The sequence below is a fragment of the Lacerta agilis genome, chromosome 3 (genome assembly GCF_009819535.1).
Source record: "Lacerta agilis isolate rLacAgi1 chromosome 3, rLacAgi1.pri, whole genome shotgun sequence".
Classification (NCBI taxonomy): domain Eukaryota; kingdom Metazoa; phylum Chordata; class Lepidosauria; order Squamata; family Lacertidae; genus Lacerta; species Lacerta agilis.
Genome location: NC_046314.1, coordinates 34,704,618 through 34,723,989, shown reverse-complemented (window position 1 = coordinate 34,723,989; position 19,372 = coordinate 34,704,618). Strand labels below are relative to the sequence as shown.

Sequence of the window (19,372 nt, the reverse complement as noted above, 5' to 3'; positions counted from 1 at the left end):
GGGGGCACGTGAAGGGCTCAAATTATGATTGCAGGGTCCAGGTTGGGTCATATGGGGAGAGGTGGTCCTTGTGGTATTGAGAATTGTGTGAAATGTGAGTGGTGTAGTACCCTATGGCTGTGTGGTAGGATGTGTAAGTGGAAATTATGGAAATGGTTGCTTGACCAAATTATTTTAGTGCTAGAAGTGAAAACAGGCAATCTGCAAAACATAAGGAATAGTCCCATGTTACACCTACACTGACCCAAAATGACATGAATGTGGGGTGCCATAGGAAACTGATTCACATGATAAAACACAAGCACATGTGGCCCTTTTCTTACGTCACAGATCTAAATTCCATTATGGTCTCAACAAAGTTAAGTTGAACTCTTATTAACAAAATATTTTTGTATGTTTTTGAAAATTAAAGGAAGTTGCAACAGAAGTTGCAACCCAAACAACAGATTTGTTGCGTGGAAATGCCTCAGGTAACAAGCACATTCAATTGGTAGCTCTTATTTACTTGATCAGTAACATTTTCAGTGCTAGTTCATGACAGAATAACACACACCAACTGTTTTCACATGTTATTTAATCATTATTTATATTGCCCATCTGTATGTTTTGAATATAAGCCTGTGTATTAGAGTACACATTTCATTTAAAAACAAGAACATCCCTCTAACTCATTTAACATCTACAAATAATGTACTCTATGGTAAAATATGTTATCAGCACCGCATATCAAAATGCCCAAATGGCAAAAACAAATTTAAGGGTGACTTAAGCCTTTACAAGTATCCAGCTAGCATCATAGCCAAACACTGGAGAGACCTGTCAGGAGTAAGCACGGACCAATGGTATCAAATAGTATGGGAGACAGCCGTATTAGAAAAACTAACCAATAAACTGAAACTGACACGGGGACAAATAGATGATGTCTTCACCCTGGTATGGTTCCCCTTCATCACATACATAGCCCAACAAGTCAACAACAAGAATCTGTCAACAGCATATGTATCAATCTGGCTAACCTGATGCAAAAATCCACACACACACAAAAAAACAAATTTCACTACAGCCAACCAAAGACAACCAACCACACCCTAGGCCACCCCCAACCTCTCTCACCACCAAGGAAATACAACAAGTGAATAGTATAAGAGAACCCATACAAGTGACACTGACACAAAATCCCACACATACACTAAGTAGAAGAATAGAAGCATAACCACCTAACCCCACCCCACTCACCATTCTCCCTCCCCCTCTTTTCTTCCCAACCTAATACTGCATGCAACACTGTCTCACAACAAATGAAACTGATCTGTAGAAAACACAACTTGAAAAAAGAGACAATGCACGTATTTTTGTAAACTAAGATAGATAGATATTATCCAGCTTCCTCCTCTCCAAGGGTGCAAATCTACTGCAGGGGAGAGAGGATGAAGGAGAAAAGATACCCCACAAGGATTTATAGCCTGCTGTGTTACAGCTACTTCCAGAGAAGTCATGATTTATCTGAAAGGCTGTCACAGCTGGTGGGCCACTCTCTTTCATTTAGTGTCAGCCTTTAGTATTTGGGCTAGAAAAGATCCTAAGTAGCACAGGATGGAGTCCCTGTTCTGTAATGGCCATACTCTTTTTTGTATGCTGGTACAGCGATAGAATACTACTCATGAAGGAATCCCCCCCCCCCCAAAAAAATTGTCAATGCACTTTGGGAGTTTTTAGAACTCTTAAGTTTATACATTTATTTAAAGTAGGGATGGTCAATGTGGTGCCCTCCAGATGTTATGTACAGCAACTCCCAATATCCCTGGCCATTGGTCATACTGTTGAGAGCTGGCAACATTTGCCAGTACATTGATTTAAAGCATTTTTCCTGCGAGCTTTCAGCTAATATGCTTCCAGAGCAGCTTAAAAATGGTCAATAACCAATGAGATAGTTCCTGCCAGCAGGCTCACAATCTGAAAGACTGAAAAGAAAAAACAGGGATGGGGATCGTGAAAGGAAAAGCAAACGCAAACACTTGCAGTGATTGAAAAAAAGTTTGGCTTACCTTTCTCCAAACTAACCATAAGATGTAACCAAGGTTTGTGCTACAGTTTACAGCTCGTGCTTTGTCTAGGAGAGCTCTAGGATTGAAGACATTCTAAGTCAAACTATGGTTTAGCTCAGTGTAGCAGCAGAATGACCAGGGAGGAACAAAGGAGCTGCAATCTCTCTCAAGAAGTCTGCACATTCATGCTAAGCCACGGTTGCAAACCAGGCCATAGCTGGTCTTGGATCAAAGACAACGAAGTGGCCCTGCTTCCCATTTTACCCTTTGTTGTAGTCTGATGGATTGCCTGCTGCTATATTTTGCTCTGTTTCTGCTTATGGTTGGATTTTTTGAGCTGCTTTTTCTTGCTATGAGTTGGAATAAATTTATAATAGCTTAAGATTATCTTGAGCTTTGTTCATCAATATTGCTTGTCAAGAGACTGGCAGAAAGATGCGATTTTACATCATTTTATCTTGTTTGGAGCTTTTAAATTTTGTAATTGGTGTTTTTGTCCTGATACTGGTCACTGACTTGTATTTGCACTGTTAGAGTACCTCTGAAGCCTACCAAAAGGTCTGAAACTCATAGTGAGCACATCTGTGGTAAGTCCAAAATTGCATGTTCATGGGCTTAATGAGACGGGGGAACGAATTATTAAGTGGGAGAGGTAGCCACAGAAGCCACTTTCCCATGTCATCTGCTTTATAACTATTGGATGAAAGAGAAAGTACCAGCTCAATCATTATATCATAAAGGATCAGACATACTGAAAAGAAGCTTCAAAGAAGGGATTCTGGGTCATGATATGGTTGCCCAGGAATAATTAAACTCTGATTTGCATGAGTGTATTATAATCATACTTCTCAAAAGTCATTGTGGTTTCTGCAGTGAGCTATTTAAAGGAGAACTAACATCAGAACAAACAATATGCTTTTACTGCACAGCCCAACATCTTTTACAACTAAGTCAAAGATGGCTTTGACATTTATTCCAGCCACCCCTCAATATGTGCATATATGATCAAAACTATTGAGAGTTTGGAGAACATTGCTCCAGTCTACATATGCTAATCTATTTTGAAAGTATACTCTCTTCAAGAGTGAACGCTACAGCTTATCTCCCATGGGTCTCACTTTCTACCTTTCCTCACAACTTCAGCATAAGCAGTACTTCAAACATCTGTTTGTCTTTTTTGCAGTAATCATCTATGCAATTATGGGGAGCACATCAACTAAGAAGAAAGCAGAGGAAAAGCTTAGTCTTATTTTGAAACAAAGCCACAGCCAACCATCTGTCAATGTTTCTAAAAAGACATACAGCTGGAGAATAATGCAACACAAGATATACTCATTTCCTTAAAAAATGGCAATCCTGCTCTCTGCCATATTTGAGTTTTTCATACATTAAGGACAGCTTCTATGTCTTGAACCTCATTTTTCACAATACTGACTTCATTTTAAAGTGGCAGGTCCACTTTCTATAGTACAGCTGAAAATCAGAGGATACAAAGTTCATTTTTCAGATTCTCCCAACATATATAAACTGATACACTTCCAGACTTTTCATAAACATCGGTACCAACTTTCTATTTGATTATTGTTGTAAACTTCACCCTTCCAACATTGAGGGCTTTTTTCAGCTGGAACATTTCAATATGTTGTTTTATTCATTAGATGAAATTCATAACAGTATGCATCTTTCTTTGTATGCTACTTAGGAACATAGAAAGCTGCATTATACCAATCCAGGCCATTGATCAGTACTGTCCACACTGACTAGCATCAACTCTCCAGCATTTCAGACAGGGGAAATGCCCAGTCCTACCTGGAAAGGCCAGTATTCAGATCTGGGACTCAAAAGGCAGGTGCTCTACCAATGAGCTATGGATGCTCTGCCACTACTTACTATATCTCTTCCAATAAAGGATACAGGTTAAGAAGATTTCTTAGCATTTGCCTATCCCAGGAGTCCTATAGCTCTTATGCTCTTCATTACAGCCAGTTTTATCTGGTATTCTAATAATTCCAAAATACAGTACTGTTCAACAGGAAGCAAACTACCAGTAGGTGCTTACTGACAATTTTCACTTGTTTGGATTAACAGCTCCACCTAGTGGCATTGTTAATTTATCCATGCAGAGAACAAGCAAACCTGCCCTTAATTCTTGGAAAAAGTCTATAATCACTTTACTTTCTTGGTGAAAAAGACTAAACATAATGGCCCAGTTTTAGATACACAAAATTATCAAGTTCCTATGGAACAATTCCATTAGTCATTTGCATGTTACTCTTGTAGGGCTCAATAATGCATCAATTTTGATATATTTTGGATTTCAGGGGTAAAGGAGCAGGATACAATGAGGTCTCTTATAACCATTTTCCAAAAGCTGCTGTCTTTATGATGGCATGGTTATTTACCTGACAAATGAGTAAGTCTAGCAATAAACCAGATTCACATACACAAATAATTATATTGTCAGACATGATTTTAAACAATATCAAAGGCACCCCTTCAATTTGCATGTCTGACCCTTTCTATAGAGAGAAGGGAAGTGTGTATAACATCCATTACATGTATTCTTGCCGGCAGCCTTTATTAATTCTCTTGCCTTGTTCAATAGGGAAGACAAGAATTTTCTACAGTGATACAAATGAAAATATACGCTAAATTGGATTATACACTAGAAGTAATGATAGAGCATCTATGGAATTCTACACGGCAGGAATAACAACTATGACAAAAACTGGAGATATTTGTTACTTAAAGGGGATATAGCCCTGGCAGAATACACTTGCTGATACTAATCTAATATAGCTGCAGGCATAAATGAGAAGTGCAAAATTAAATCAGGGAACTGAAGTAAAATTTAGGCAACAAATTATTCAGAAAACTAGGCATGTACTTGCATGCGTGCACACAGACACAGATTTCTTGATCTAATACTGGAGCAAAGTAACCATTGAACAGAACATATTAACCAAACAGGTTGAGGGTCAAGTAAGTTGTGAGATCAGGAGGTCTGAGAGCATATCTCCTGTCATTTCGTTAAACTATTAACAGTGGAGGAGGAAGGCAATCCCATCAGTACTATGTCACTGAGGAAAAGGGGTGTATCCTTTTCTTTACCCTCTTGTTTTCCAAATGAAAATCATGTACTCAAAACTATTTGCCTCATGGGGGGAAATGTACACATAGCTGTGGGATTCCCCCCCCCCCGGCTAAAAAGAAGCTGAAGGTAAACAATTTTCACTAAGAAAATGGTATGGAATGAAAGGTTAAATATTCTTCTCCCTGTGGCTGTTATTAAACTATTTTTTTAAAGTAAGAGTTCTGATCATGGATCTCTAGATGTTACATCTAGTTGTGTTGCAAGTTTTTTAAAACCCTGAATCAACTATATGGACACACAAATTAGGTGAACAATGAAAGTAAAATGCTTAAATTAATCTAGCACTCAGTATCTTAAGCAACACAATTTTTCAAAATCCAAGGTGCTCTTCTAATACAGTAGTTTCCAAACTTTTTCTCATGCACCACTTGAAAAATGCTGAGTGTCTTGGCAGACCATTGAAGGATTTTTCTGTATGTTTTAGCAACTGTAGTGCACTGTGCTGTGATTTTGATTGATTTGATTTATTATACAGTGGTACCTTGATTTAAGACCGTAATCCATTCCGGAAGTCCGGTCTTGAAACAAAGCGGACTTAAAACAAGGCGTGCTTTCCCACAGAAAGTAATTGAAAATGGATTGATCCATTCTAGACAATAAAAAACACCCCCTAAAACAGCAATTTAACATGAATTTTACTGTCTAATGAGACCATTGATCCATAAAATGAAGGCAATAATCAATGTACTTTACTATGAAATAAATAAGACAGTATTGTAGATGAAAAAAAAACATCCCCCCCCCTTATGTGCACTGATGATAGTCATTGTTTGGATGGGGGCTTTTATCCATTTCTGCAGTCACACAATCAACCAGTAGCTGAACTGGGTTTCACAGTGTCACAAAAACAAGTCACAAAAACGAAGTCACAAGCCAGTCACAGGTCAGTCCCATAAAACGAAGTCATAGCCAAAAAACCCAAAAAGCCACGCAAACCAAAACGCAAAAAAGCAAAAACAAAATCTCCAAATATCACCTCTGTGTTGTGTGGGTGCTGGGACTCAACAGCTGGCAGACTCAACAGGAAGCCTCTGATTAGCAGCGAGGGACTCAATTAACAAACGAAATACACTCAACAGGAACCAGATGGTGAAAAGCAACCCCTAAAACAGCAAAGACTCAACCCGGAGCACTCATTTCTGGGTTGCAATAGGACTTACGGTAGTTGCAAAATGGACTTATAAATAGACTGGACTTTAGTCAAGGTACCACTGTATTTCCATGCCACTTTTCATTCCAAGTGAATCCCAAAGTAGCTTGCAAACAATAAATAATAAGATAGAACATAAAAGAACATCACAAGTACAGCATAAATCTTATAGGGGGGAAATTAATCAGTGAAACAATTGCAATCTATAAAACACTGTTAACAAATCAACAATTAAAATAAGCTTTAAAAGCAGTAATATTATATGATTAACAAATCAATACAGCGTTTATAATTTATAAAATATTAACATTAACAAAATAGCAACAAAAATTCAAATTTTAAAGCAATAAAATACAACACAAGAAATAAAAGCAATAAAGGAAGCAATAAAATACAATTAAAAATCAATATGAATAGAATCAGGGTTGGAGAGGACCCCATGGATCATCTAGTCCAGGGGTCGGCAAGGTTTATATTGCCTGGGTCGGATCAGTCCCGCAGAGATCCCTCTGTGGGCCAGATTGTGTGCGTGCATGAGCACCCGCGTCGATGATTTCCAGCATCTGCGCACGTGCAGATGCGATTTCCAGCGCCGCAGAAGTGAGTCCCTTTGCCGCGATGCACCAGTTTAGCGCACCACGCGAGCAGGCAGCTCGGTTCGGGGCAGCTTGTGGGCCGGTCAAATTACTTCTGCGGGCCGCTTCCAGCCCATGGGCCTTAGCATGCTGGCGCCTGATCTAGTCCAACCCCCTGGAATGCCGGAATATGCACCCATACAGGGATCAAACCTGTGACCTTGGTGTTATAAGCACCACGCTCACCAACTGAGCTAATATTTAATCTAATGGACGTGCCGTCTCCTTGTACAGTGGTACCTTGGTTCTCGAATGGCTTACTTGTCGAAAAAATCAGCTCCCGAACACAGCAAACCTGAAAGTGTTCCGGTTTGCGAACATTTTTCGGAAGCCAAATGTCCGGCGCAGGTTCCGCTTGAGTGCAGAAAGCTCCTGCAGCCAATCAGAAGCCGCACCTTGGTTTTCAAACGGTTTCGGGAGTCAAATGGACTCCTAGAACAGATTAAGTTCGAGAACCAAGGTACCACTGTATTCCACCAAAAATCCAGACCACCTAAATGAAGCTCACAGACCACAGATGGTCCACAGACCAGTTTTGGAAACTCTGTTCTAATTAAAGGGACCTGTTCCTACAGAAAAAAAAGTCAACTGACATCCATCTGTTCAGCTGTAGCAAGAATCAGCCGATTGTTCACACAATCTACAAGTCATCTCCCAGAAATCTTTTTATATTCCAGTATTCCAGTAACTGAGAGCAAGGGTTTGAGTATACACTTAATAGTAACTGAAGTTTAGAGTTAAGGGAAGCCTGGATGACAAGACCTATAACACCTGTCCAAAACATAAAGTGTCCTGGAATAGAGCTTTTTGGGGGGGGGGGGGAGTTGTTGAGCTTTTTTTCTTGCAAAATCTCAAATAAAATAAACTAAATGAAATTTTTACCTATTTTTTAGGAATGTCGCCAAAGAATCAACACTTCTGATATGGGCTGCCATATGCCCAAGTTTTCCAGGAGATTTTTGCTGCTGTTTGAAAATTGCACCATTTTCCGAGGACAAATCCCTGCTAAGTCCAGGAAATTTTGGACATATGGCATCCCTAAGTAATGATTCTTTTCTCAGTTTTGATTACTGAGCATAGTCCCTTTCTTCTAACTCCATAGATTATTCCGCTCACACTAGATTAGCTGTATAGAGATTACCTTGCTAAATCAGATTAAACATTCAACAGGAAGAGATAAAGAGATCCTCTTCCGTTTGAAAAGGGTGAATGCAGAAGAATGATGCAAGCATTTACAGGGCATTATAATGAAATAATGGCCTTGCAACCAATGTCTTCATATTAATGATACTGGATTTAATGTTGCACAAAATTTGAAATATTTTCAATTTGTAAACCAAGTAAGATGATTTATACTGTGACAGTTACAGACCAGCTGATAAATCCTGGTCTGTGCCACAAAGTATAAAAACAAAATCATGTGGGACAGTCTACAGAAACTGAAGTGATCATTGCTAGATTTTATGCCACGGTTCTCTTGCCATTTGTAAAACAAAACTGAATGTAGTTGAAACACACACTTCTGTATTTAGTTTTAAAGGATCCATTGTGGGCATGTGGTTACTAAATTTATTCCTCCATGTAGTAGATCTTTTTGCCACAGAAGGGCATAAGAGAAGTGTCATTTCATTTTCTTTAACATACTGATGCTTAAATGAACATCACCATGAAAGCTGCTTTTTAAAGCTACAGTCATACCTTGGGTTACAGCCGCTTCAAGGTTGCATTTTTTCAAGTTAAGAACGTGGCAAACCCATAAGTGTTTACTTCCAGGTTTCGCCCTGCACACATGCGCAGAAGTGTTCTGTGCGCTTCACGCATGCGCAGAAGCGCTCAATCGCGCCGCGCACATGCGCAGAAGAGGCACTCTAGTTGCGGACTTTCGGGGTGCAAATAGCACCCTGAAACGGATTAAGTCCGCAACTAGAGGTACCACTGTACTTTTTAAATCTAGTCACCAAGAAACATAATTATGGATGTGGTAAAGGCAGATTAGCCAGACTGATCTTTGTTTAAAGTAGAGGCTGTGCATCTGTATGATGGTCCCTACTGCAGGGATGCTTTTCTTCCAGTTCTGATACAACTGCCCAACAGGACCACTCTTGTCTTAAAACTTAAATTCTCCCTTCTAACTTAACTTAATTCCTTACCTCTGTGAGCTCAATTTGAGAACTTATTGATAGGGAAGATCTCTTCCCTTTGGGGTATCTTTCCAGGGGTAGCTGCCTAAAGGCCCTAAACCATGGGTAGGTAAACTAAGGCCCGGGGGCCGGATCCAGCCCAATCGCCTTCTAAATCCAGCCCGTGGACGGTCCAGGAATCAGCATGTTTTTACATGAGTAGAATGTGTCCTTTTATTTAAAATGCACCTCTGGGTTATTTGTGGGGCCTGCCTGGTGTTTTTACAAGAGCGTAATGTGTGTTTTTATTAAAAATGCATCTCTGGGTTATTTGTGGGGCATAGGAATTCGTTCATTCCCCCCCCCCCAAAAAAATAGTCCGGCCCCCCACAAGGTCTGAGGGACAGTGGACCAGCCCCCTGCTTTTAAAAGTTTGCTGACCCCTGCCCTAAATCACTGAGGGAAGTATTTCACTTAAAACACCTATAATCACATCCTTGATATAATAAATTCTAGACTTATAATATAGTAAGTCTAGAGACAATTCTACATCTACTGGAAGTTCAGGAGTGTCATTATTTTGTTAGCTCTTACTTTCAATAAAAGAAATGGATTTCTGGGATTGTATGGGTAGCGATTTCATGCTTTTCTCTTTTAATCCTTCCTCCCTACCCATGTTTCCACTCCTGATTCAGGATTCAGCTAAGGAGAGCCACACACAGCACTAGTACATGTATGAGTTGCTAGAACAAAAGCATGGACTTGGACTGGAGCAATATTCAAGTACATACCCCATCAAAAATAATTGATGCAAGTATTTATTTTTATTTCCAGTTCTTTGTGACCCATACATATCAAAGAAGTGAAACACAGAAAAGATAAGGGGGGGGGGGTAATAAAGCAATACTAAAACCAGCAGAAAACAGGTTGTCTTATTAAAACATGAAAAGCTTGGCCAAAATGACCTGGTGGGACTAATTAGGCTTGTGGGATGGTGATTCCGCACCCTTTATTATTATTATTTATTACATTTATATACTGCCCTTCATCCAAAGATCTCAGGGTGGTTCACAAGTTAAACCATAACAGCCAGTTGTTCCTCAATTCATAAACAAATTCATGCTCGGCTTCAGTTGTGAATTTACTACAGGATCACATGACTCTCATCTTCTTCACCTCCTTCAGATGCCCAAATCCTTACTCCTCCTACGTGGTTTTAATGTATATTTATACAGAAAATGAGATCAACCAGGAGTGCTACTAGTTGTCTCCCATGTTACAGAGCTCCAACTGTCCTCAATGAGAAATCAGGAGTTTCGTGTTAGTCTCATGCTGTGGAAGATTTCCAAAAAGATTCAGTAGTCACCCTTGTTTTTAAGTTTTATGTGTCTCTTTTTTATGCCAAAGGCCTTTGCAGCTGTTTAATTTTTAATTTTTTTATTAGTCAGACATTTTAATGATTGATCTGTATTGTTTTGATTGTGTTTTGCTGTGAGTTAAACCACAGTGCCTAGGGCTTGCCGATCAGAAGGTTGGCGGTTCGAATCCCCACGATGGGGTGAGCTCCCGTTGCTTGGTCCCAGCTCCTGCCTACTTAGCAGTTTGAAAGCACGCCAGTGCAAGTAGATAAATAGGTACCGCTCCGGCGGGAAGGTAAACAGCGTTTCTGTGCACTGTTCCGGAAGCCGTATGCCAGCTCTCTCGGCCAGTGAAGCAAGATGAGCACCGCAATCCCAGAGTTGTCCGCGACTGGACCTAACGGTCAAGGGTTCCTTTACCTTTACCACTCTGATATTCTGATATGGTGGTATAGAAATATTTTTAAGAAATATGTAAAATTTATATGACATATTTCAGTCAATAAAAAGTGTCCCCAAAGCATATAAACATGATAAAATACAAGCCAATTTAAATGCAATTTTTAAAATGATGTAAAGTTTGACTGCTACCATACTTGGCATGCTCTTCTAATGAGCCAAGAATATGCACTCATTAATAAACAAAATTTTAAATCTGCACTAAATCAATGTTTATTGTGTTTGTAGTCTACAAACCAATTACACAAAATTTGGAGAGTTAATCACAGCATGCATACTTTAAGTAATTCAAATAATCTGCTATAAATTTAAAGTGAATCAACATATATTCAACTTGTGCATTTTAATAGTACCAGCCAGAAAATTTCTCCTGTATCTTAAGTCCTGGTATGCTCAAATAGAAAACTGACAAAAAAGGAAAGAAATCCTGCATAAGATTCAAGCAATGAGCTAATGAGTACTTCACAGTAGTCATATACAAAACTGTATACAGCAAATGAGTAGTAGACAACTCAAATCTGCTGCCTGCTGTTGTTAAGAGTGAGGGTCTAACTTGTGACAGTATTTATGACTGAAAGTAATAAACTACAGCTTACATACAAGGTACTGAACTACCAGATGGGTTTCCAATATTTTGTATTTTAAAGGATGACCTTTATTCTGTAATATACAATGGCTTGGTTTATTCCCACTTCCATAAAGTATAATTATTACCTCTTACTGCAATGCCATAGTTCCAAATTGCCTTTTATTTTCTGATCCTATTAACACCATGTCTGCTTATAAGCAGCAAGTAACAGGGAGTCATAACAAAAGGCTACTTAGTTATACAACTGAAATGAACAATAAGAGCAAAGTGGCACCTTAAAGACCAACAGATTTATTGTGACATAAGCCTTCATGGACTAGCAGGCACTTCAGATGCATTAAGTGCAATTCTCCGTTGACAGATATTTAAACAAACTGTAAACAATGTGGGCCAAAATACCATGAAATGCAAGAGGTACAGTGTGTGATATTTCTATATGAAGGACAAATGTGTACAAGAGAAGGACGGTGATCTTTCACAACAGCAGTAATCAGCAATAACACTTTCTTCCTTGCTTTTCTATGTTAAAAATTAACACTTGCAACAGGAGAAAAGTTTACATTTTGACTTGGTACTAAACAAATAACAAATAACTTGCTGATAAATTGTAGTTCAGCAATTTTTTTTTTAATTCAAGTTGTCCTTTAAAGGTTTGTTGTTGCTCAATTATGACTTTCAAATGAACTGTGCTGCAATCAGTGATGTGGGGCAGCGTGTGCCCCCCCCCCCGATTTCACTCTCAAGACCTGGGAATTCTAGTGGAACACCACATTTAAAGCAAATTCCTTTTAAAGGAACTTCTTTCAGTACATTTTCAAAGGCACTTTGATGTTTTCTGCTGTGGTTTTATCCAGTTGTCCTCAAACAAACTGAAAGGCTCCTAATAACTGCAGAAGGAACTGAGGTCCAGCAGAAGCTCCTGTTGGAGGAAGATGGGAAAAGAGGAAATTTCTCATCTTGCCCCCAATGCCACCCACATTGTTCTAAATGGTCCAGTAACCCTCTTTGGGAAGCATGGTTGGGGCTGCAGGGAGAAATAAATGAAAACTGCCTTCCCTCTTCCTCCAGAAGAGAAGTCACATGGGTGCAATAGTCTGGATCTAAGGCTGTATCTCCTAGCAAATGAGTCGTTTTTTCTTTCTCAAGTACCTGTATAAAATTGAAGATACAATTAACTATTTCACTACAAAAACCTGAACTCTTTTTAGCCACTTGACTAGTCAGTTAGGTTGACTGTCCCCATATCATACAACAGCAGTATTCTAGTGCTGATGTACTTAGATAATAATCCAGGTTACCATTTAAATGTTTAAGTCAAGTACACATTATATACATATAAGTAAAATCGTTTATATCTGAAACACAACTGAAAAAGCCTGTGAACATCCAGTTCCATCCCATTTTTGTGACGTTTTTGGGTCACTTCCGGGTTTAGGTGATGCACATATATTGAATGCACCTAAAACAGTCGCTGCCTGTATGCAGGGTGTGGGGTTGGAGGGGAATGTTAGTTGAAGAAGGAATAAAGATACATTGGTTATTGAAAATTTATGCAGTTTTTTTTTTTTAAGTAAAGGGGACGGAGAGCCTAGCTGGGCTTGCCTGCAGGGGCAGAGAGTCTCGCCAGCATACAGGCAGCGACTGTTTTAGGTGCATTCAATATATGTGCATCACCTAAACCCGGAAGTGACCCAAAAACGTCACAAAAATGGGATGGAACTGGATGTTCACAGGCTTTTTCAGTTGTGTTTCAGATATAAACGATTTTACTTATATGTACAGTGCCTTGGGACATAAACCATGCGTAAATGAGGAGGAGTTCTGGTACATGATTGTTTCCATTTGTTTCTACTACAGTAAACTCATTAGCCATGCTCACATGCAACACAGTATCATGGTTTAGTAGGATGAAGGAAGGTTCTACCATGGGTACTGGACTCATGTACATCCTCCCTCTGCAAGAAAGTCAGTACAGTATTAAGCAGTGTTAGAAAGCAAGATATAAATTGTGCCCACAAGCCAGAGATTCCCCACCACTAATTCCCCTTTAGGTTTAAAGTAGTGGTTCCCAAACCATTTTCCCCATGGGCCTATCGAACATTGTTGAGGGGCTTGGTAGGGTCTTAGACGACCGTTTAATGATTTTTCTGCCTGCTGTAGCAATTGTAATGCACTACGCTAGACGCGGTATGTTTTTTAATTATATTTTTATAGCTTCTTTTATTTCTTATTTATTGTATTACAATCTGAATAACTGTAATACAATATAATCAAGAAGCATTTAAAATACAATTAAAATTAATATGAATAATAATTTAACAATAACAATAATTTTTTATTTTTTCCCCAGCCACTCTGGGGTGGCTCCCAACAGAATATTAAAAACATGATAAAACATCTAACTTTAAAAACTTCCCTAAGGGCTGCTGCCTTCAGATGTCTTCTAAAAGTAAGATACCGATAGTTGTTTATTTCCTTGACATCAGATGGGAGGGTGTTCCACAGGGTGGGTGCCACTTCCGAGAAGGCCCTCTGCCTGGTTCCCTGTAACCTCACTTCTCACAGTGAGGGAACCGCCAGAAGGCCCTCGGAACTAGACCTCAGTGTCCGGGCTGAACGATGGGTGTGTGATAGACGTGATGTCACCCATCTTCAACCACAAATATGCTGCAGACCACCTGACTGAAACGTGAGGACTACTGGTGGTCCACAGTTCACAGTTTGGGCACTCCTAGTTTAAAGCCATGTAACAATTAAATTACACACTCCAAACAAACAATCATGTATAAATTCTATCTGCAAGACAAAGGACAACATTTGGCCCATATGTAAAAATCCTACACATTCTATATAAATTCACTGGCAGCTGTTTCTTATGATGCCTCAATTAGAACACTGTCAGTTCAGTTGGATTTGTTTAAAAAGAAATTCTTTATGGTGTTTCAACACATGTCCATAATTTCTAAGGTGCCAACAACTGCAAGTAAGGGAGTGGAGATGGAAGTTATCCTGAATTAATTTAAACTAGGTCATTACAACCCAAAGGAGTTTTATTTATTTGATGCACACACCTCAACACACAATGACAGCATTAACAACAGCAAAACAACAACAACACAAAACCACGCCATACAAGACCAGATATACCTGGTAATTAGCCTCACAGTATCCTCTCCAGACAGTGCACTACAGCATAGTAACACCCTTTTAAAGTCAGGGTTAGCATTTTACTACCTTGATATTATTATAGAAATGATAATGCTGACATTTTTGAGGGGTGTGAGTGGCAGGGTTTTCCCCCCACACACACAATATGGAGGGTGATGGGATGTAGAAAGGAGGTAGGAGGAAGGGAAGACGGAGAATTACAAAGAGCTTCCCACACCAGATCTATAGTAAACATGGATCTCATTTGGGGGAGAAAAAGAGGTGGCTGGTCAAGATTATTTCCCTACTCATTTTGTACTTTGCTACCCAACATTCTAGGGACGCAGGTGACGCTGTGGGTTAAACACAGAGGCTGGGGCTTGCTGATCAGAAGGTTGGCGGTTTGAATTCCCGCGCTCACGTTGCTCAGTCCCTGCTCCTGCCAACCTAGCAGTTTGAAAGCACGTCAAAGTGCAAGTAGATAAATAGGGACTGCTCCAGCAGGAAGGTAAACGGCGTTTCCGTGCGCTGCTCTGGTTCACCAGAAGCGGCTTAGTCATGCCAGCCACATGACCCGGAAGCAGTACGCCTGCTCCCTTGGCCAGTAACGCGAGATGAGCGCCGCAACCCCAGAGTCAGACACGACTGGACCTAATGGTCAGGGGTCCCTTTACCTTTACCCAACATTCTAAGTATTGATGCTACTCTTTACTCAGTAAGGAACTGTACTTTTCCCAGGTTTGACTTTACAGACTGCTGATCACAGATAACTTTGTTTCTTGTATGTGAAGCTTTGAAACATTTGAAAAATGACTTCAGGCAAACTGACTGAATTTGGAAAACAAAGTAATGAAAGCTGTTCTGCTAACCAAGTGAATCCTTGTAACATGCAGCACTTCTAGGCCTGAGCCTATTAAATTATTCTTACTTTTGAAATTAGGATTCCCTCTTTTATCTTGTGTTTCAACATTCAGCACAGGCAATTCAGCATCTGTTAGGGAAACAAGTTCCTGATGTGTGCTCAGGCAAAGCAAGCATCATCCCACTGGTATGACTCACTTCTCTTCCTTATTATGTACAATAGTGGTAGGGCAACACAATGAAACATCAAGGAAATTCTAGGTCAAACATTGCATAAAACCACAAAGTCTGTTTCCCTGACTTTGAATTAATGAAATGATCTAATTCGTTCAAGGGAGTGGGCAGACTCATAGTTAAAGGTCTGTAAACCACTCCTCCCTGACAACTGCTGCAATAAATGTTCAGCTCTGACCTTCTATTTCTGGAATATGTTTAGAAAAAGAAGTTAATGGAATGTCATCATACTTGGTAAGAACTGAATTGTTGCTCTAGGTATTAATTTAAAATATTTAATACCTCACCCTTCAATGGGATAACTTCCATATCAATATGGAGGCTTAGAATAAATATTTAACCATACACACAAGAAAATCAAAATACAATTAAAACAACAGTGCAGCAGAACAAAGCAGCAGGAAAAAAACAATCTAACAATGCAGTTAAAAGCCACAGGTAAATAAAGAGATCTTTATCTAACCCTGGAAGACTTGAAATCCAGCACAAGGCAAACCTACCTGGTTTTCTATATGCAGAAAGCTGCAACTGAGAAGGCCCTTTTTCCACTCAATGCCTCTGAAGGCAGGGACACCCAAAAAGTACCCAAGAAGACATCCTTAACATATGAGAAGTCTCACATGGGATTAGGCACTCCTTCAAATACCCTAAAGGCCTATATATGACTTGAAAACTAGGTAAGCAGCAGCACTTCTGAACTGTGTTGGGAAACAGATCAGTGGCCAATCAAGTTAATAACTAGCCAAATTTATGAATAATCTAGAAATTGTATTTTTGGACCACCAGCAGTTTCCAACATCTTCAAAGGCAGCCCTATGTACAACACTTGGTCCTAGTGTAAACTGGATAACAGTGATCAAATTGACCAGGGTCTTTCTGTGAGAAAACAACTGGTGCTTGCATTGGGAGGTGGAATGTACTTCTTGCCATAGATTCTACCTTGGCTTCCAAACACAAGCTCAATCAAAACACACCCTTAATCTGCAACCCCAACCATAACAAGTTGCCTCAATAACAAACAACAACAACAAGAAATCAACCTCTTACTATCAGTACCTTGATCTTGTTTTCAGGGTTTTTCTGGCAATCTTACAGTCCACTATTGATTCCAGAAACTGATTCAATCTCCCTATCACACCACCTGATTCCAATGAAAAGGAGAAGTAGAGCTGGGTGGTATTAGCATGCTGATGGAACCTAACTCAAGACCTCTGGATATTCTCACCCAGGAGGTCATTTAGATGTTAAACAGCTTGGGAAATAAAATAGGTCCTGCAGAACACTAACACATGGGCTCTAAGGTCTCCCATCACCATCACCTGAAACTAGCCATCAATATAGGAACAAAATCACCTGTGCACATCTGCTATGTCAGAGAAGTTTCCAGACAGATACTGCTTCCCATTTGAATAGGTCTTGAAAAGCCCAATGTTGTCACATTTCATCATACCAGTAATCAAAAAAAATATGTTACTGATTGTACTTGAGTCAAAACCAATTCTAAAATGCAAAATCCTGAGCCACCTAGGGCATTTTTCTTTTACTCTGCTGCCCTTGCAACATGCCCTTGAACACCAGCTCTTTAAGTCCTACTGAGGTCTGTGGAACTTACTTCCATGTGTCAATGTCAACAGCACTTACTCAACTCCAGCCACTGTGGTGAAGAGCATAGAGCATGTGCAAATCCTTACAACCTCAACACATTGAACCAGACTCTTCATCAGGGAACTTATAAAACAATACAATATTCACTTCTATGTATCATTCCAAATAATGGCAAAACCCCCAAGAATTTGGTTCCATAAACCAACAGGGCCTCAGGCATGCCCAGCTAGCCTTTCCATGCCACACAGCCAACCCTCTTTCAAAACTAAGGAGCACTTCCAAAGCCAAATTGCGGTATGGCATTACAGCTTGCTGTTGGGAAAGGGAAAACAAAAAATGTCAAGAATCCTACTAGGCATGACCAAACTCTCAAACAAACCTGAAAAGCTTCTCTGGAACTTAGCCCTTATCCTCGTCATCCCTGACTCAGGACGGGAGTTTTCCTACTCCTAAGTGTTAGAAGAGGGTGTATCTCTGTGCCTGCTAAATCCTCAGAGGGGAGCACTGCTCAAATCAAGCCCTGTTTTTAGAAGGGCAGGAGATCATAGAACTGGAGTCAGAAGGAACCACAAAGGTCATCGAGCCCAACCCCCCCTGCAATGCAGGAATCTTTCGCCCAGTGTGTGTGCTTCATCACATACGAAAAACCTTTTATTTCCCCCACACCCCAGCAACAGTAAAAACACAAGTAACTGCCAGTCCTGTTAGAAGCAGAGAGAGAGAGAGAGACATAATAAGAAAGAAAGGAAGCCGGTTCCAGGAAGCGGTGGCCGCAGCAATACCGCTGATACAACAGCAAGTGATAGGAAAAAGGCAGCCAGCAAACCAGAGGTGCCTTTTTTATAATAAGGTTTCGCCAGGGCTGTTCGACCTTCTGCAGCAGCTGCTGCTGCTGCCGCCGCCACCCCACAACCACTTTCCCATTTCGCACCCTCGGCCCCCACCCACCTACGAAAGGTTAAAAATAAATAAGTAGAGGGTGTCACACAGAGGCACAAAGGAAACCGACCATTCCCACCCCTGGCAAACACCCACACCTCCGCCTCTGTTCACCTGTCACTCTCACCGCGAAGGCCGCCGCCTCAGACCCCCACCGACCCACCCCAACGTCCGGTTCTCCCCGTCCGGCCCTCCCCCCCGCCGACGTACCCTTGGCCTCGCAGTCGGCGCAGTACTTGTTGTCCTCCTCCCTCAGGAGCTTGGCTAGGATGGCCTGGTGCTGCTCGTTCTGCTTCTGCGCCTTCTCCCGGCACGAGCGGGTGGCCATGGCGAAGGCAAGGAGGGCAAAGGGGGAGGAAGAGGAAGGGGGGAAGAGGAGACGGAGGCCGAGGAGAGCGTGAGGGGAGCGAAAGGAGAGGCGGGAGGGCGCACAGGCTCAGGAACCAAAGAAAGGACTCTCTAGCCGAAGCCGGCAAACCAACAGCGGTGGCGGCGGCGGAGCTTCCTATTCCCCCTCCTCCTCCTCCTGCCGTCACGCCGACAGCGAAGAGGGACGCGCGCCGACTCAGCCAACCAGCAGCCTCCGGAGGCGCACGAGCGGCGGCGACGGCTTCTTCAACCGGAACTACAAACGGCCCTCGTACGCTTGCGCCGCCTCCTCCAGCCAAGCTCCCCCGCCTCCCTCCAAGCGCGTGCTGCGTCGTTGATTCCTCTCCTATTTCGCCTTTTTTTTTCTTTCTACCTCCTCCGAACAAAGTAGTTCCTAGGATGTACCACATTAGGGTGCGCGGCGGCGGGGAGAAGGGATAGGGTTAAAGATAGGCAATAGGTGGGGTCCCCCCCTTCTCCCTATTAGAAAGGGAGCCCCCCTGGCTCAACTTCAGAGCGAGGGGCGGGGCTCGTCTCCTCGCAGCCCGTTCTAAGTGATAAAAATAACCCTCTCCCCGCGGCGTGGCTTGGCGTGAGTGGTGACTCGTCACATTCCACGGGAAAAATTCTTTTAAAAAAATAAAATAAAAATCCCTCCGCCTTGCAAAGGGGAGCGGGAAGAGAGAGGCGCGGTCAGGAGCAGCCTT

At 41.2% G+C, this 19,372-nt stretch overlaps 1 protein-coding gene across 2 annotated transcripts in view; it reads right to left on the bottom strand.

Moving 5' to 3' along the window:
* SMAP1 (small ArfGAP 1) overlaps positions 1–18,691 on the bottom strand; it is a 56,343-nt gene extending 37,652 nt beyond the window's left edge. The window contains exon 1 of one of the 2 annotated variants that reach the window (XM_033143227.1): positions 18,507–18,691. In XM_033143227.1, coding sequence (XP_032999118.1) covers positions 18,507–18,624 — 118 coding nt within the window. In that variant the 5' untranslated portion in view covers positions 18,625–18,691. The remainder of the gene's footprint in view (positions 1–18,506) is intronic. The other variant, XM_033143229.1, reaches the window with a different exon arrangement.
* Positions 18,692–19,372: the final 681 nt, after the last annotated feature.